General features: G+C 47.6%; 1 protein-coding gene across 1 annotated transcript; it reads left to right on the forward strand.

The window, feature by feature from the left end:
• The first annotated feature begins 8,747 nt into the window (after positions 1–8,747).
• R3HCC1 (R3H domain and coiled-coil containing 1) lies at positions 8,748–16,592 on the forward strand. The gene is made up of 8 exons (XM_090290217.1): positions 8,748–8,867; positions 9,270–9,397; positions 9,822–9,959; positions 10,656–11,253; positions 12,546–12,718; positions 13,925–13,995; positions 15,250–15,345; positions 16,274–16,592. Exons 1-8 carry the CDS (start codon positions 8,748–8,750, stop codon positions 16,408–16,410), a joined length of 1,461 nt encoding a protein of 486 aa, XP_090146343.1. The 3' UTR covers positions 16,411–16,592.
• Positions 16,593–17,539: the final 947 nt, after the last annotated feature.

Raw genomic sequence — 17,539 nt, forward strand, 5'->3', positions numbered from 1 at the left:
GGATTCTTATACAAACATGCTATTTATCTACAAGCTACATATTAGAGTCAGCATTTACAGAAACAATGTCAAGAGAATGGTAGAGTGGGTTACAATTCCCCACTGTTACAATTATAGGGTTTTTGTTCAATGCCCAGAGAAAATAACTGTACCATAACCTGTATCAGTAATTTTTCTTTCTATTATTCTATCTATCTACCTATCAGCTATCATTCTATCTGTTTCTGAAACCCAGTAAACCACTTTCATTGGTAGATTCACATTTTTCTGTGTTTCAACAAAATATTGTTACATTTTAATTTTTAATTTTTTAATGTTCTGATAGTTTTGTTTTCTTCCTTGGGTATAGTAATTATTTTTATGTGAGATCTCCAATGCAGGCATTCATATATATATTTTCTTTAACTGCTTTAACTTCTTTGGCTTTTTCTTTGAATTTCATGTAGTTTTGTGTAGTTTTACATGTCTGAAAGTAGCTTTTCATTCACAAAAGATTTCTTATAATTATTTAGCTTTAAGTTGTATTAATTTATGAAATCACATTTAATATCCATTTTTCATTGTTTTAATTTTCAATTTATAGATATTATAACTTTATTTACACCTCTAATATATTTTACAAAAATAAAAACAACTTTGATAACCTGCAAATGACAGAACAAATTTATTTTCATTAAACATTTATTTCTGGTTTTACTCATATTTTTATTACTAAATTTGAAATATTTGATTTTCTTTTTTATTAATTGTGAATTTTTATTGACCATGTTGTGGAGTTACATGCAATTATAGGAAATAATACAGAGAAATTTCATGTGCACTTTGCCTAGTTTCACTTAATGGTAATATCTTGCAAGCTATAGTACAATATCACAACCAAAGTATCGACATTGATGCAACTGACCAATCTTATTCAGATTTTCTCAGTTTTACTTATACTCATGAGCATAGTTATATATTACTTTATTACATATGTAATTCCTGCATCCAATACCACAGTTAAGATACAGAATACAGGATTCCTTCTATAGTTCTTTTAGTTACACCTATGCTCCTTCCAACTCGTCTCCCCTCCTCACTTCTGGTTCCTAACCACTTCAACCACTAATCTATTCTCCATTTCTAAAAGTCTGTCTTTAGAAAAAAATTATATAAATGAAATAGACAAAGTAACTTTTTAGGATTGAATTTTTTCACTAAGTTGTCAAATGTCTGTGTGCAAAGTTGTTTACTATATTTTCTAGTTACACTTTTGATGTCTGTAGGGTCTGTAGTGATATCCCCTGTTTCATTTCTGATATTGGTAATTTGTGTCTTCTCTCTCTTTTTTTCTGTATCATTTCTATTAGAGGTTTAACAATGTTATCGATATTTTCAAAGTACCAGCTCTGTTATTGATTTCCTCTATTATTTTGTTTTCAATTTCATTGATTTATACTCTTGTTTTATATTTTCTTCTTTGTTTTGGATTTATTTCACTCTTCTTATTCTCTTTGTTTGAGATTTCTCTATTTTTCCTAATGTACACATCTTGTGTTATAAACTTCCCTCTCAGCACTGTTTATTTATGTCCCACAAATTTTGATATGTTCTATTAATTTTTCCTCCATTCATTGTATTTTTTTCATTTCCTTCAGGATTTCCTCTTTAATTCATGAATTATTTAGAAGTATATATATTTAGTTCCCAAATGTTTGGGAATTTTGCTGTTAACTTTCTGATACTTGTCTCCAGTTTTATTCCACTGTGGTTAGAAATACACTGTGTGATTTCAATTCTTTTAAATTTGTTGAGGTTTGTTTTATGGTCTAGGACTGTGTTCCATAAGTATTTAAAAAGAAGGTGTATTGTGCTATTGTTGGATGGAGTGTTCTATACATGTCAATTAGATCCTATTGATTAATGGTGTTGTTGAGTTCTATATCCTTGATGATTTTCTGTCAAGTTTTATGGATTGGAGAGAGGTGGGTGAGAGGGAGAGAGGTGGGGAAGAGGGAGAAGGAGAGAGAAAGAGGGGGGTCAAATTTTCTACCTGTAACTGTGGATTTATTTCTCCTTTCTGTTCTATGAGTTTTGCTTTACATATTTCGCAGTTCTTTTGTTTTGTGTTTACACTTTAGGATTGCTCTATCTTCTTAATTAATTGAGCCTTTTATCATTCAGCTTTTTATCATATAATATTCTTCCCTGTCTCAGGTAATTTTCTTTGCTCTGAAGACTACTTATCTGAAGTTAATATAGCAACTACACCTGCTTTCTTTTAATTAATGTTTACATGATATTTTTTCCTGACTTTTACTTTTCAACCTGCTTATAGTTTTGTATCTAAAGTAAGTTTCTGGAAGAATGAATATAATTGAATGATGTTTTTAAATAGACATTTTTGTCTTTTAATTGGAGTATTTAGAATATTTACATTTAGTGTAATTATTGATATATTAAGATCTAATTCTTTTTTTTTAATTCCAGAAAGAGAGGAAGGGAGAGAGAGAGAAAAACATCGATGTGAGAGAAACATTGATTGGTTCCCTCCTATACATGCCCTGACCCGGGACTGAACCCGCAACCCAGGGCTGTGCCCTGACCAGGAATCAAACCTGTGACTCTTCTATTTACAGGACAATGCTCCAACAAACTGAGCCACACCAGACAGGGCTAAGTCTTGCTTTATATTTTGTTTTCTCTTTTTTCTCTCTATTTTTTAGTTCTCTGTTTTTGTTTTTGTTTTTTATGCCTTCCTGTGGGTTACTTGAACATTTTTCAGAATTCTATTTTGATTTATCTGTAGTATTTTAATGTCTTTTTATTTAGTGTTTTTATTTATTTATTTTTTTTGGTTGCTCTAGGAATTACACAACTGATTGCAGTCTTCTGATGTCATTTTACTAGTTTATATGAAGTATAGAAATCTTACCTCTCTTTAGTCCTTTTAACCTCTTCCATTTATAATATTATTGTATTAAACATTTTCTCTACATACATTTAGAACCACACTGCTACAGTTTTTACTTTAACCATCAAACACAATTTAGAAAATCCAAGAGGAGAAGGAAAGTCTACTGTGTTGCTCCTGGTCAGGGAGATCAGTTGGTTAGAGCGTCGTTCCTATACACCAGGTTGCAGGTTTGGTCCTCAGTCAGGGCGTATACAAGAACAACCAATGAATGCACAAATAAGTGGAGCAACAAATCAGTGCTCTCCCTCTCTTGCTTTCCCTCTCCTTCTCTCTCTCCCTCTCTCTCTAAAATCGATATATAAAAATTAAAAAAAGAAAGCCTATTGTGTTACTTATATCTTTGCTCCCTGTGTTCTTCCTTCCTTCCTGATGTTCCAAGATTCTTGCTGTTATTGTTTCTTTCTGTGTAGAGAACTTTATTTAGCCATTCTTTTAGGCTAGGTATCCTAGCAACAAAGCCTTCCTTCCTTCTTCGTTCCCAAAGTATGTGTTCCCTAGATAAGGATTCTGGGTTCCTTCAGCACTAGAAGAAATTTGTGTCACTTTTTTTCTGTCCTTTTGGATTCTGATGAGAAATTCACTGCCATTCAAATAGTTTTTCCCCTGTAGGCAAGGTAAGATTTTTTTTTCTGACTGCTTTCAAATTTTTTTTTGTCTTCAGTTTTCAGAAATTTAATAATGATGTGTCTTAGTTTGGACTTCTTTGGTTTTGTTCTGTCTTTTTTTTTCTTCAGTCTCTTGGCTTATGGATTTTTTCAAATTTTGGAAGTTTTCAGTCATTATTTCTTCAAGTAATTTTTCAGCCTCACCCCCTTCCTCCTCTCTTTCTGGGACTTTGATGACACAAATGTTAAATTTTTTGTTTTAGTTCCACAGATCCCCTAGCCTCTGTTCATTCTGGGTAATTTCTACTGCTGTTCCAGTTCACACATTCTTTCCTTTCCCCCTTCCATTCTGCTACTGAGTTTTTTATTTTAGTGATTGTATTTTTTTTTAATTCTAAAATTTTCTTTTTTATATCTTCTGTGTCTTTGCTGAGAATATTTTTCTAACCCTTACTTGAGGAATTATTTTTCATTGCTTTTAGCGAAAGAGACAGAGAGAAAGAAAGGGGGAGAGAAAAACATCGATGTGAGAGAGAAGCATCAATTGGTTGCCCCCTGTTTGTGCCTGGACCAGGGATCATAGGTGCCTAGACTAGGGATTGAACCCACCACCTTTCGGTTATGGGATGATGCTCCAACCAACTGTGTCTCACAGGCCAGGGCAAGACTTTTTATTTATTTATTTATTTGAAGTGTGTTCATAACAGCTTGTTGTAGCATATCTGTCATGGCTACTCTAAAATTTGTGTCAGATAATTTGACATTTCTAGCACCTTGATTGCATGCATTGATTGTCTTTTTTCATTGAATCTGAGATCTTCCAAGTTCTTGGTATCACAGGTTATTTTTCATTGAATCCTGGACATCTTGTGTGTTATGTTAATGAGGTTCTGGCTCTTATTTATGTATCTGCTTTGGCTCCCTTTCTCTGCCACCACTCCAGCAGGGGAATGGGGGCATTGCCTTATTACTGTCAGGTGGAAGTTAAAGTTTAGGTTCCCCACCTGAAGTGGGGGCTCTTCCTTACTGCTGGATAGGGTGGGAGTTCTGGCTTTCCCCTAGGCCTTCATGGGTACTTTTCTTAGTGGGAGGGGTAGAAGTGCTTTGCTGCTGTTCCCAGTGTGGCCTCCAGTGACACTATGGGGGTGGGCATGGCTGCTTGATCTCTGGGTGGTGGCAAAAATCCTACTGTCCACAAGGACTCCTCTGACAGCACTCTAGCAGGGAGGGCAACACGGAGGGTGCCTTTTTCTGATTGGGTGGGGGTGGAAGTGAGGTTCTCCAGGGGTCTCCACTGCCACTGCAGGCAGGGGTTGTGGTCTTTACTGCTTGGAATGCATGGAAGTCCTAGCTCCCTATTTGACCTTCTCTGACATCCTCTTGGTGGGAAGGTTGTGGCTCTTCATACAACCTGGTGAGGGCGACAGTTCAGGCCCTGACTTGGGCTTTGCCAGTGTGGTGGGGAAAGTGTTTGGCTGTGGTAGAGCAGCTATTGTCTTAAAGTGTTCTGTTGTGCCAACTTGCACCTTTGGCTAAAGAAACAAAAGGCTTTTGTTGGGTTTGTGTCCATTGGTATTTCTGGGTTGCTGGCTTCTTCAAGACCCAAGTCTGGAAATTTGAGGCATAAAAAATACCTAGGAAACTTACCACTTTGTTGTTCCTTATAACACAAGGTCCTTAGCTGGTCTGCCTTTTTCTCTCCACTTTTCAGAGTCTCCTTATGTTTGTTTATATATAATGTCCAGGGTGTTTAGTTGTCTTTAGCAGAAGGAATAGGAAAATGTATGTTTACTCCATCTTCCCATAACTCATGGTTTTCTTCTTATACACACTGAGTGGATGATCCAACAGGCTCTGAAGCAAACCTTCCTATGTGCTGTGTTTAAACTCCTGTTGATCTTAAAATAATATTAATAGTATTAATATTATAATATTGCTGATATTAAAATATTGTTAATATTTTAATATTTACAAACTTCTACATCTGCCCACTTATCATTGTAAGTTGGAGATCTACTTCACTTTTTAAATTAGAATTGCCATCTCATGTGTGAGATTATATAATATGCAAAAACTATGTAAACATTACAAGGACCTTTAATAACAAACATAAACTGGATATTCTTAAATTTAACTTTAAATATGAAGGGAAGAGAATAGTTTATCACCTCAAGCCAGCTGAGGTTACAAGGTTGATTACCATACTATCCACCATTGGAGCACTGTGGAGTGTCCTCCATTGGCAGTAGGGGGAGGTTGTCACGTTGAGCTCTCCAAAAGCTAGAAAGATGAATGGATAGGGCCCCAAGAGCCCCAAAAGCTGGAAAGATAATTGGGTAAGAAAAAAAAGCCCTCCCCTCCCCATCCCTAAAAGAACCTGGGCTTGAGCAGGAAGATTGAGATGGTTTTTGAGACGGGAGTCCATCATTGTCCTAGGCCATGCGACACCTGAATTAAACCTCTTTCCTTTCGCACCAGCACCTGCCTCATGAATTTGGCTTTTGTGGCAGCAGGCAGCCGAACCTCCATTTTGTTCGGTTACAGGTTGGCAGTTCAATTTCTGTATTGCCATCGGGCAGGCTGAGGTGGCTTAGAGGAGACGTGACACACTGGGACAAAGACTCCAGAGCTGCAGGTGCCCACAGTGATCCTGCCTGTGGCAAGGACAGGTGTACTGTGCTATGATTTAGGGTCGCTATGGCAGCAGATCCATCCCTTCAGATAGGACTATTTGCAACCCATGCCCCTGCATTCAATCTTTTCATGGCCTTTCAATCATATTGTCTGTTTCAGGTAAAATTCTACAGCACACACCTAGCATGCTTCTCCAAGTGACTGATTCATCTAATTTATTGAATTTCTGACTTGTATCTGGCTACTGGCTACACCATCATGGAAAAACCTTAATTTTGTGGTATTTAGTGGCAATCAGGCCAGATCTGGATTTGAGTGAGTTCCAACTCTGCCCTTGGTAGCTGGGTGCCCTTGATGAGACCTCAAGGTATTCTCCTGCAGTAAGGGTAACAATCTACATCTGAAGGGGCTGCCGTGAAGCTTAAATACATGCCGTTTATATGGCAGGCTTGACATAACCAGGAGATATCATTATTTTCACAAGCCTTTATTCTTGGCCACTGATTTGTTTCCAGCATCTCTGGCTCTGGATTTTGCTGCTTCAATGAGGAATATGATTGTGCCTTTTACATCTTTCTGTGGCTCTGACAGTTCTCTTTTATCTCAGTTGTCGGTTTAGTCTTTGTGACATGGAAATCAAGGATTCATTGATTTCCTTGGGAATGTGAAGCAATTCTTAACTGAAAGTTTCTTCTTCTCTTCCACCCCCCAAGAGGACCTTCCAATATACTCTTATCCTCCATCTTTTTTCTGCTATGCTTTTCTTTATTTTTTGCTGCAGAAATTTTGCATATCCTTTTTGCTGCTTTTTGCTCTGTTTACTTTCCTCAGAATGCAGACCATTCTATCCTCACCTGCTATTTGTCCCTACATAGTGTGGGTAGATGAACTTTGGTTCCCTCCCCCATTTATTTTGGCATCCCACAGTGGAGGCCTGCGTGCTGACACTTCTGTTCTGTTCAGCCTCTGAGTTACCTGAAGAGGCTGCAATAGAAACAGGGTTCATGAACTGCCCCCCTGGGAAAACTTTGTTTCTGAATGTGTTGAATTCCTCTCTCATGGACCAGCTCTAAAAAGATGGAGGCGTGGCTTGTTTCTTGGGTTTTTGGTTTGTCCCTGCATTTTGAGGAGAGACGATGACTTTGTTGAGAAAGTTGGGCTTTGTTTTTGAGTAAACATGCATATTTATCCCAGGTTGTGTCTGGTCCTTAGCTGCCAAGTGGGCTTGCCTTCCAGCCTCACACCGCCCAGTCAGGAAAGCCTGGTCAAACCACACAATGCCATTGTATGGACACTCAGCATTCTCTCGGGTCTGCTCCCACCTCAGTTAAGTCAGGGAGGTGTATGTGGGGGGCTGGCAGAGTCAGAACCCAAATGGGTGTCCCCTGTCCTTCTTGCTGACTCTTCCCCCACTGCTCCACTATTAACTGGATGCCTCTGCAGGCTGGAGGCTGGGGCAGTGGACCTGTCATGACTTCAGAATCTCCTCCCACAGTTATGCCCTGCCTCAAAGGCTCATGAATTGGCTCCCTGAGTTCTCTTTGCACTTGGTCTTGTCTTTCAGTCTAGGTGCTTTTTATTCTTTTCTTTTTTAAAGATTTTATTTATTTATTTTTAGAGAAAGAAGGAGGGAGAGAGAGAGGAGAGAAATGTCGATGTGTAAGAGAATCATTGATTGGTTGCCTCTTGCACACCCCCAACCAGGGAACTGGTCCGCAACCCAGGCATGTGTCCTTACTGGGACTAGAACTCGCGAACTTTTGGTTTTGGGGACAATGCCCCACCCACTGAATCACACCAGTCAAGGCCCTTTTTATTCTTGAAAAATGATTGGAAAGATGGTTTTTGTAAATGTGATATAATATCACCGTCTTTTAAAGAAATACTCTGGGAAAAATTGCAAGGGGGCAATATGCATCTTTATTTTTCTCCATTTTTCTGTTCCCAGGCCTCTTCTCCTAGCTGACCTTTTGAGGTACACTCTTCCCCTGATCTCACCCATAGATCCTAGGAAGAGCCCACTCAGACTCTCCCACTCTTGTCCTAAGACCTGGGTTTTCAATGCTGGTAGCTCCAGGCCCTGCTTGCCTCTGGGCTTCTGAATTCAGGATGATCAAGGGCTTATGGTTCAGCACATTTCAGGAACAGTAGGATGGATTTCTGTCTTGGTCTCCTAGATTATTATAGCCCTTGTCCCATAGCCAGAATTACAAGCCCTATTTAAGATGAGTGCTGGAGTCTTTTTCTGGATGTAGCAAGGTAGTATAATTTGATGGCCTGCAAATCACCATGCACGAGGCCATCCTGGCCAGTTACCCATAGGCTAGAGCACTTTGTAAATGACCCTTTGATGTGGGTTGGACCTCTTTGAGGGTTCCATCAATGAGGGCCAAGGAAGGGCAGCGAAGGACAAAAAACTGGTACCCGCACGACCTAGTATATAGGTGCCACTCAGAAGTTTTGACTGGATCTAATTGAACCTAGGGCACAGTGTACGCTCACGGGGGAGGGAAAAAAAAAAAATCAATCACACGCTCTCTGCTATTTCTGCGATGCCTCCCCCGGGCCGCACGGGGACGCTGCGCCTCAGCCAAGGCCCAGGCGTCCGGTGCAAAGGCGCGCGCAGGCTTCTGGGGATCCTCAGGGCGGTGGCGGCTCGTGGGGTGGCTGCGGTGAGTGAGGCGGGGGTGGCGTGGGACGGGCCCTCCGAGTCTCTTGCTCCTAGGCTGGGGAGGGCCGATTGCGCCCGCCAAGCAGGCCCGAGGCGGCCCCAGCCTCCCTGACTCATCCACCCGGGCCCAAGACGTCGGGAGCCCGGGAGCCCGGGGCGAGCGCCCGCAGCTCGGGCACAAAGGCCCAGGATCCTCGGGAGCGCGTGCTCAAGCGGGACAACGAGCCCCTCCCGTGCCCAGCTGCTGTTGTGCCAAAGGCCCTGGGCACGTCCCTGTTTCTCTCTTGTCGGAGGAAAAGACCTGGACCACGATGTCCCCGAGTCCCTTGCAGCAGCGACACGGCGGGTTTGGGGAGGCTCGGTGTCTGTGCTCTGACCCAGGCCGTGGCCGTCTGCTCCGCAGGCCCTCCCACCTGCCACCCTGGCCCTTCTCTGCTTGGATGGCGTCTTCCTGTCTCCGACCGAGAATGACTTTGTGCACCGCGTCCAGGAAGAGCTAGACCGCTTCCTGCTGCAGAAGCAGCTGTCAAAGTAAGCTGGATGGAGGACCCTGGAGGGGCCTTCGGGGCTATTAGAAAGGGCAAGGAGCACCCCGTCCTCTCTGCCCCCTTCCCCAGTGGTAAATCCAGGGTAACTGGCCTGCAGCCGTAGCTGACTTTGGCCTTTCGGTTTAACGATCTGCGCTCTGGCCTCTTTCAGCTACATTTTTACCTGTGTCATTCTGAGCATTGACCTCCAGACTCAAGGGGCCCCTGCACAGGAATGGGGGCAGGACCAGTAGTAGCTCCCTGTGGCAGCCCTTATGCTCAGGTCTTTTGCAGTCAGCCTGGGACTCCAGGGGGCAGAGGGAACCTAATGTGAAGCCACCTTTAAACTGAGAGTGCACTTGGTGGGGGTCAGGCCCCAGAGGCTGCACCTGGCACCCCTGCTCAGCACTCCTTCTGCCCCTTCCCAGGGTACTTCTTTTCCCCCCACTCTCCAGTCGCCTTCGGTACCTGATCCATAGAACAGCAGAGAACTTTGATCTTTTGAGTAGCTTCTCTGTTGGAGAGGGTTGGAAGAGGAGGACGGTCATCTGCCACCTGGACATCAGGTGTGTATCCTACTGCCTTAGAGGGTCCTCTGTGGTTCCTGGTTGGTGGGCAGTGTGTGAGCTGGTCGGCGCCGGGCCCCCAGGTTGCTGCCTCTATCTTCAGCCTCAGTTGCTTAATGTCAGTGCTGTAGTGGATTTGATGTGCATTGTTCGTGGAAGTCACTTAGCAAATTCAGCTATACATGTAGGGCCAAAAGGGAAAAGAGAGAGAGAGCAGTTTAAGCAACGCGGGCGTCTGCCCATGACTCGGAGCATGTGCCCCAGGAGCCATGGAAAGACAGAAGCACATCTGAGCCTTCACTGATCTGTTTCCATGCACGTCTTGCAGGATCTTAAAATGACTATGAGCCTTGTGATACATATGTATATGCTGATACTTGGGATCCAACCATGTTTAATATTTTCCTCATAATATAGCCTCTAAATGCAAGTATTTACCCGATATATATTTGAAGGCTCAACCAACTCTAATTCAGCTTAAACACTGGAGGGAGCACGCGGCTGCTTTGGGCTTGTTCAGAGGTAGCAGTCAGCCCCCACAATGAGGCCTTCTTCAGGTATTTTCAGGGGTCATTATGGTGTTGGTTTTTGCCTAATGCTGACTTGAGATCCTCATGCCTGAAAGGCAGGTAGGCCCGGTCACTCATTTTCCTGGGGGCCCAGACGGGCTCTGATCCCCCTCTGTTTCTGTTTCAGGTTACCCAGCTCGGATGGACTCTCTGGCCACTGCCGCCCTCCTGCCTCGCACCCTAGCAAGTACCGAGGTCCTTGGCACGCCTCGAACCAGGGAGTGGCTGCTGGTCCCCGAGGGGCGTGGGCAGGCCGGGGGCACCGAGGACGCAAGCCGGACCAGGCTTTGTATGTGCCTCGGGTACTGCGCAGGCAAGAAGAAAGGACGCCAACCCCATCCCCGGGGCTCCAGGTTGACGCTCCAGGTGGCAGGCACCTGGAAGAGGCTGCAGATGTGGCTGCTGGGGACCCCAGCTCTGATCAGGAACGCCCTGTGTTGGTGACCCAGGCAGCAGAGGACCTACAGGGCCCAGGCCAGTACTGCGAGAATAAGCGGCTACTGGACCCGTTGGGCACCGGGCCTTCAGGGCCTGGGAGCCACTCAGGGATGGGGGACAGCCTGGAGAAGGCCACGCAACTTTTGCCGGGTCTGCAGCTGGACTTGGAAGAGGGGAACAGCGGTGAGCTGGAAAAGAACCTGGCAGCAGGGGAAGAAGAGGAAGAAGTGGAAGAGGAGGGGGCCGGCAACTGCTCAGAGGACGATTCCAGTGAGCTGCTGCAGGAGGTGATGAGGCTCTTGAGCCTGGAAAAGGGAGGGCGGAAGTGAGGTGGGTGCAGTTCTGGGTGGATGGGACCAAGGGTCATGGTGTGCAGGGCATGTACTGGCTGAGCAGGGCTGGGTGCTGAGTGATAGGGGTCCCTTAGAAGACATGGGGGAAGAGCACGGGGCTCTTGCCCAAAGGAGTCAGAACTGACACAGTGGAGGAGAGGAAGTTCAAGGATACTGGGTCAGGGCTATGGATGTGGGTCCCGACTCAACCACGTAGGAGCTGTTTGCCTACGGGCAAGTCATTTTGCTTTTCTGAGTCTCGATTTCCTCACCTGAAAAGCAGATGATAATACATTCTTCACAAGGTAACACAGATAGGATGTATGTGGACTTGTTATTTATTTATTTATTTTAATTGTTTATTCTATTCCAGTTGTCCCAATTTTTTTCCCCTTTTGCCCTCCTCCACCCAGCTCACCCCCCTCACCAGTCACTCCCCTCTCCATTGTCCATGTCCATGGGTCATTCATATATGTTCTCTTACTAGGCCCTTCCCTTTTTCTCACCATTCCCCTTCTCCCTCCTCCCCTCCTACAGCTATCAGTCTGTTCCATGTCTCTAGTTCTATTTTTCTCATTAGTTTATTTCGTTCATTAGATTCCAGTTATAAGTGAGGTCATGTTGTATTTGTCTTTTGCCGACTGGCTTATTTTCACTTGTAAGGGATTACAGATGTTGGTCATGAAAACTGTTCTGCCTCAAGCTTAGTCTCGCAAATCTTGTTTCCTTGGAATTGTGTGTCTCCCTGAGATAGGCTGTGGCATTCAGTTGGGAGGGCAGGCGTCTTTTATTGATGTTTCATAGATGAAGGATGACCAGAAGGACTTGCTTAATGTCACATCACTAAGGAGGGAAGGAAAGATCCTGGACTTGCCCAGCTCTGTCTCTTACTAACTGTGCAACTCTGGGCAGAATTATGTAACTCTGCTTTACAGGGTCCCCGCCTATAGAGTGGGTATGTAGAACAGGGTTCAGGATTCTGTGAAACAATATGTGTGAGTGCTGGTCACCCAGTGGGGGCTCCATAAAGTAAGCTCTGTCCCCCAAAATACACCCTTCTGCATCTTCCAGTCCAGTATGCTGTCCCGCTGCCTTTCTGAGCCTCCTGTCGGGGGAGGCTCGCATGGGAAGCCCCCCGGCACTCGCCCCCTGCCCCCCAGAAGCCCACAGGCCTGTGTGTGGTTTGAAAGCAGTTGGGAGAGCCCTGTGTCAGCGCTCCCCTCGACAAAAGCTGTGATCTCATCCAGATAATGGACAACCTGACCAAGAAGGAGATTCAGGTGGAGAAAGTGCATGTAGACACATCTTCCTTTGGAGAGGAGCTGCCTGGAGAGCAGGATTTTGCCCATGTGGTGGAGATCTACGACTTTGAACCCACGCTGAAGACGGAGGACCTATTGGCAGCATTTTCCGAGTTCCAGTGAGTGCAGGCGAGGCTTGGGAGGCAGAGTTGAGAAGAGCTAGGACATCCTCTGTTGTTGGGGACACTTCCCGCCCCTTCCCTAGTGCCCAGCCACCTGGAAGGGAAGGCAGAGTGGCTACCCTTATTTTGGGCTCCATACTTTTGGGAAGTTCAGCCACGACTAGAGGGAAGAGGGGAGCGATGTTAGGTTGCAGGCGCGTTCGAGGCCCCAGAGCTGGTCCTGCTGGAACACACGCAGCACCGCTGTCCGGCGACCTGCAAATCTTTGTGCCGGCTGGGCCTCATGGGGCCCTCCACGGGAGGCAGGATATAGACAGCCCTTTCCCGGCCCCCCAACAGCCCCCTAGCTCCACATCCCAGTCTCCCAGTCGGTCAGTCAACATATTGAGGGCCGCCTGCCTCTGTGCAGGAGCATCCCTTGCGGGGAGCTGAGCTCTGGGGAAGTCGGGGTGGCGATGGGAGCCAAAGGCACGTACTGGGAGAAAAGTCTTCTCCTGTTCTCCCAAATGCCTTAAATCTAGCTTGCCTTTTCTCCTTTTCCCTTTTTTCTTTCTTTGTGCTTATTTTCCTTTCTCCAATCCCCATTCTTTTTCCCACTTAGGCTTTTAACATTTGCTCTCTTCGTGGCCCCTTTCCTGACGCTCTGCAGCAGCCCTCCTGTGTCCTCGGGAGCCGGAGATAGAGGAGAGCGCGAGGGGCGGGGGTGGGATACGAGGGGCTCACCTGCTCCACCAGCATAGTCAGTGCAAGGAGCCAGGTGACAGGGGAGGGACTTGCTGCTTTTGGCCTCTCGTGGCCTTCAGACTCAGTGGGAGGAAAGATGACCAGGAGCAGCAACACTGACGTGCAGTTTAGGTCCTGTCCCTTGTTCCAACCACATCACTCTCTTGCTTCTAGCCTCAGGCCATGTCCTCGGCCTGGCTCTGGCAGTGCCAAGCGGAGCCTCCTCACCCTTGGGTGTGCTCTGCGAGCTCTTTCAGTCCTGGCTTCTCGTGAGCTAGGAGTGGGTGAAATTTGTCTTTCTGCAGCGAACCACGTGGTCTTCAGGGAGCGTCTGTGGCAGATGGTTGACTCCTTCCAGAGGAGATGGAACTTGTCTTGGGCTCATAGTGTTTGAGGCTGGGAAGTGGGAGGGCACTTCCTTTAGCAGAATGGGTTTTGCTCATTTGCTCTCATAGTTGCTCTGTCTCTTCCCCGTCTCAGTGAGAAGGAGTTCAAGATTCAGTGGGTGGACGACACACATGCCCTTGGCGTCTTTCCCTGCGTGGCCTCAGGTAATGCAGCTTCACAGTGGGCTCTTTCCTTTCTCTGTTGTTGTGAAGGGATGGGCCTTAGTTTCCCTGGTGTGGACCATCCTGGGTAGGTGGTGGCCCACGTCCAGCCCGCCTAGTGTGGAAGTGCAGGGAGCAGAGCGGGCTCTGCACCAGGCCGCTCACAGCCTGCCTTCCTCACGTGAGGATTCAGGAACACTGAGTACAGGCCAAGGCCAGGCCCTCGGGACTTCCGCATATTAAGTGAAACCACGTTGGAAGTGCTGCTTTTATAGGTCAAAAGCATTCAAATACTGACCACTTCTTATGGTTCACATGTGCATTCTTACCCAGTTTCATTACAGCCTCAAGATGGGGTCTGAGGTTCCCAGGATGTCAATGGTCTGTTCAAGGTTGTGAAGCTTCTCAGCATCAAAGCTGGGGACATCAACCAGCCAGCCTCCTGGCTGCAACCCCAGTGTTCCTTCTCCCTCTTGGCCACTTTCCTAGGCTGCCCCTGTCACCCTGCTCACTTTGGGTGTGTTTGTAAAGAGTACCCCCTGTCCCTCTTGGCTGGGCTTCTGAACGCTGGAGCTGGGAGAGGCCATAGCTGGTGTGGGCTCAGTTCTCGGGAGAACCTGGGAGAAAGGAGCTAGGTGGTATTTAGGGAGCAGAGGGACCAAGGCACAATGGGGGCTCCAACCCCAGAGAGAGAGCCAACTGAAGGGGAGTCAGGGAGGGAGGCCAGGAGGCTGCCTGATGCAGTGGAAAGAACAAGCCCTGGCCGGGCCTGGCCACGGCTGCCTTCTGCGCTCTGCCAAGCTGTGTGGCATGAGCACGTCCCGTCCAAGCCTCAGCGTCTTCCTCTGTAAAGGTGATGAGGGGTGACTTGAATGTGAAGCTCCTCTGGCTCTGACATGATGTGTCTGTAGGTAGCGCAGGCACAACTCAGAGCAGTGAGAGGTGCACCCTGGGGGGTCTAGAGTCAGGGAAAGGGTAGAGTTTGTGTGAGGCTCCTAGGCTTTAGAAGGTGGGGCTTCCTGAGCAGCCAGGGCAGAGGGCTGACTGGACTCTGCAGACTTTCCTCCTGAGGGCAGGCCTGCGGGGCTGTGGGCAGGGCGGGCCTGTGGCACAGTGACATCGGGAAGCCCTGTTCTTGGGCTTTGAATGGGTGCATGAAGCATCAATACTGGGGTTCCGGTATGTGTGTTCCTGGGCCCTGATGGGGCCTCACCAGGAGGAGGAGAGTGGGGCTCCAGATCTGTTTTCTTTCCACAGCTACTGAAGCCCTGACCAAGGATTTCTCAGGACTCAAGATCCGGCCCCTCACGCAGGGAAGCAAGCAATCAAAGCTGAAAGCCCTGCAGAGGCCAAGTAAGGAGCACTGCATCCCAATGGGAGGTCATGTGTGCATGGTTAGCGTGTGCCCTCTCCTGCCATCCAGTCCCCCTTGCTCAGCTCTCTGCTTGGGGCTCCGAGCCCAATAGAGCGCCTTCCACCCCCGGGGGTCTGGGGACACCTAGGGAAGAGAGGGCTGTGTGCCCTCCTGTTCACACCTCTGCTGGGTGCTGCTCAGGGACAAGCTTGGTCTTTTCTGCAAGTCCATGGGAGCCATATTTTGCAGTGGGGTAAAAGAGTCCGCACTGTATGTGATCCTAGCTTGTCACTTATTTAAGTGACCTTGAACATATCACCTCCTGTCTGTGAGTTGGTTTCCTTCTCTGCATAGTAAGTAGATCGTACAGCGTACGCTGGGGGCATGGATGAAAGAGCCTGGCAGGCTGCCAGGAGCTGCAAGAGGCACTCAGGAGGTGCAGAATAAAGGACAGCCCCTCTCCTTCCAGGGAGTGTGATGGGGCTTATAGAGGCTAGTTTTCTGTGGCTGCAAAGCAGTGGTTGGCAAAGCTGGCCCAGAAGAGGTCTGCTGACACCGTCCACACTCTGGTGGATTGTGTGGCCTTTGTCCCATTCTTCTTGGGGACAATAAGTATTTCGTGGGTCTTAGAGCTCTGGGTATCCCATCCTGACTTGATTTCCCTCCCAAATGGCCCTACAAAGCGGGGAGGTATAGAGGATTGACTCCTCTGCCCCCCTGTGCAGGTGGAGAGACAGGGAGGGCACAGACAGGTGGCAGCGTTAGGACAGGACCTGGCAGCCCTAGGTGGCCCCTCTCATTGACATCTTGCCATGTTGTGGGCACAGCAAGGTTTGCTCAGGTGACCTCTGGGTCTGCTGTGTCACTGGGAGGGGAGGTGGCCATGGCCTTGAATTCAAGTCCCCACCCTTGGGGCTTTCCTTTTAGAGTTCCTGTGTCTGGCGAAGGAGAGGCCACAGACAAGTGCAGCGGTGGCCCGGAGGCTGGTGGCCCAGGCCCTGGGGCTTCAACACAAAAGGAGAGAGCGGCCTGCTGTCCGGCCGCCTACCTCCCCGGGGCCCTGAGTGGCCCAGCCAGCCTGGGACCGATGACGAGCTGGTGCCCGATACCACAAGCCTTTACAGAGAGAATGGCCCTGTGCTACCATTGGAGTGCTGGGTATCACTGTGGGGCATGGTGGGCTTCATGTTGGTCTAGTTTCAGAAGTTGAGAAAAAAATAAAAACTTGAAAGTTTTTATAAAGTGATTGCATCAAAATAATGGTCTACCGTGGGACACTAGGGGGTGCTGTTGGTCTCCCATCTTAGGCTTGGGAACGCTGGAGAAATAGGTCACTCCAGGAGACTGGCCTGGAGGATTCCGTGGGTCTGCAAGGATTTTTGCTCAGAGCCGCCCAGTTTGGGGAGTAGGTCGCACCTGTTGTATGATGCCTGCGCAGTCTCCCTGCGCAAGTTGGGCATCCCACCTGGCCCTGGAGCTGCATGGTGGCTGTGGGCTCTGGCAGTGCTGAGGGCCCCTCCCCCTGGGCTGGTCCCGATGGGTCCCGTTGGTGCGGGCCACGGAAGGGCCCCTTGCGAAATACAAACAGACAAAGCCAAGAGGTGGGATCTGAAATGGCCATTGAGTTTGCCTCTGTCACAAGAACAGATGCAAGGACCCCTTTGTGGGTTTAGGTCCCAGTGCACTAGTTTTTCTGGTTTGGAGCCAAGGTGATTCCAGGTCATGGTGGTGCCCTCTGATTTGCTGGCACAAGTGGGAGCCCGGGTCTCGGTGACGGGGGCTGGCCTGGCCGCCCACCCTCAGTGTGCTGGGAAGAGTCCTGAGCCCTCTCTGCAGACGTGCACACCCTGCGTCGCCACCCTGACCCTCAGAGCTGCCCAGACCCTGCCCTGTGGGGATCCCCTGGGACAGTTTAAATTCCTGTGTCCCTGTGGTCTTAATAAAACTGCAGTGCCTCCTGACAAATTTCAGTAAATGCAAGAGCTTCAGAAAGGCTGTGACTTGTATTTTGTTGATTTTTGTGATCTCCTTAGACTGCTCTCAAGGGGCAGGGGTTGCTCCTTTGGGGGTGTATGGAAGGAGGCCTGCTATGGCCACACTGGACCCCAGGTCTCTGCAGAAGTGGACCTGCGTGCCTGCGGCTCCCTTACGGCTGACAAGACCGGGGCTCTGGGGCTCAGGGCTGGGTCCAGG

This window comes from Furipterus horrens, unplaced genomic scaffold (genome assembly GCF_987537825.1).
Source record: "Furipterus horrens unplaced genomic scaffold, mFurHor1.1.pri manual_scaffold_10, whole genome shotgun sequence".
In the NCBI taxonomy this organism is placed as follows: Eukaryota; Metazoa; Chordata; class Mammalia; order Chiroptera; family Furipteridae; genus Furipterus; species Furipterus horrens.

What these genes read in the sequence shown, in the direction of transcription:
- R3HCC1 (XM_090290217.1), top strand. Translation starts at nt 8,748, where the DNA reads ATGCCTCCCCCGGGCCGCACGGGGACGCTGCGCCTCAGCCAAGGCCCA. An exon ending in ATCTGCCACCTGGACATCAG is followed by an intron (nt 9,960 to 10,655) that starts GTGTGTATCCTA and finishes TTTCTGTTTCAG; the next exon opens with GTTACCCAGCTCGGATGGAC. An exon ending in CTTTCCCTGCGTGGCCTCAG is followed by an intron (nt 13,996 to 15,249) that starts GTAATGCAGCTT and finishes TTCTTTCCACAG; the next exon opens with CTACTGAAGCCCTGACCAAG.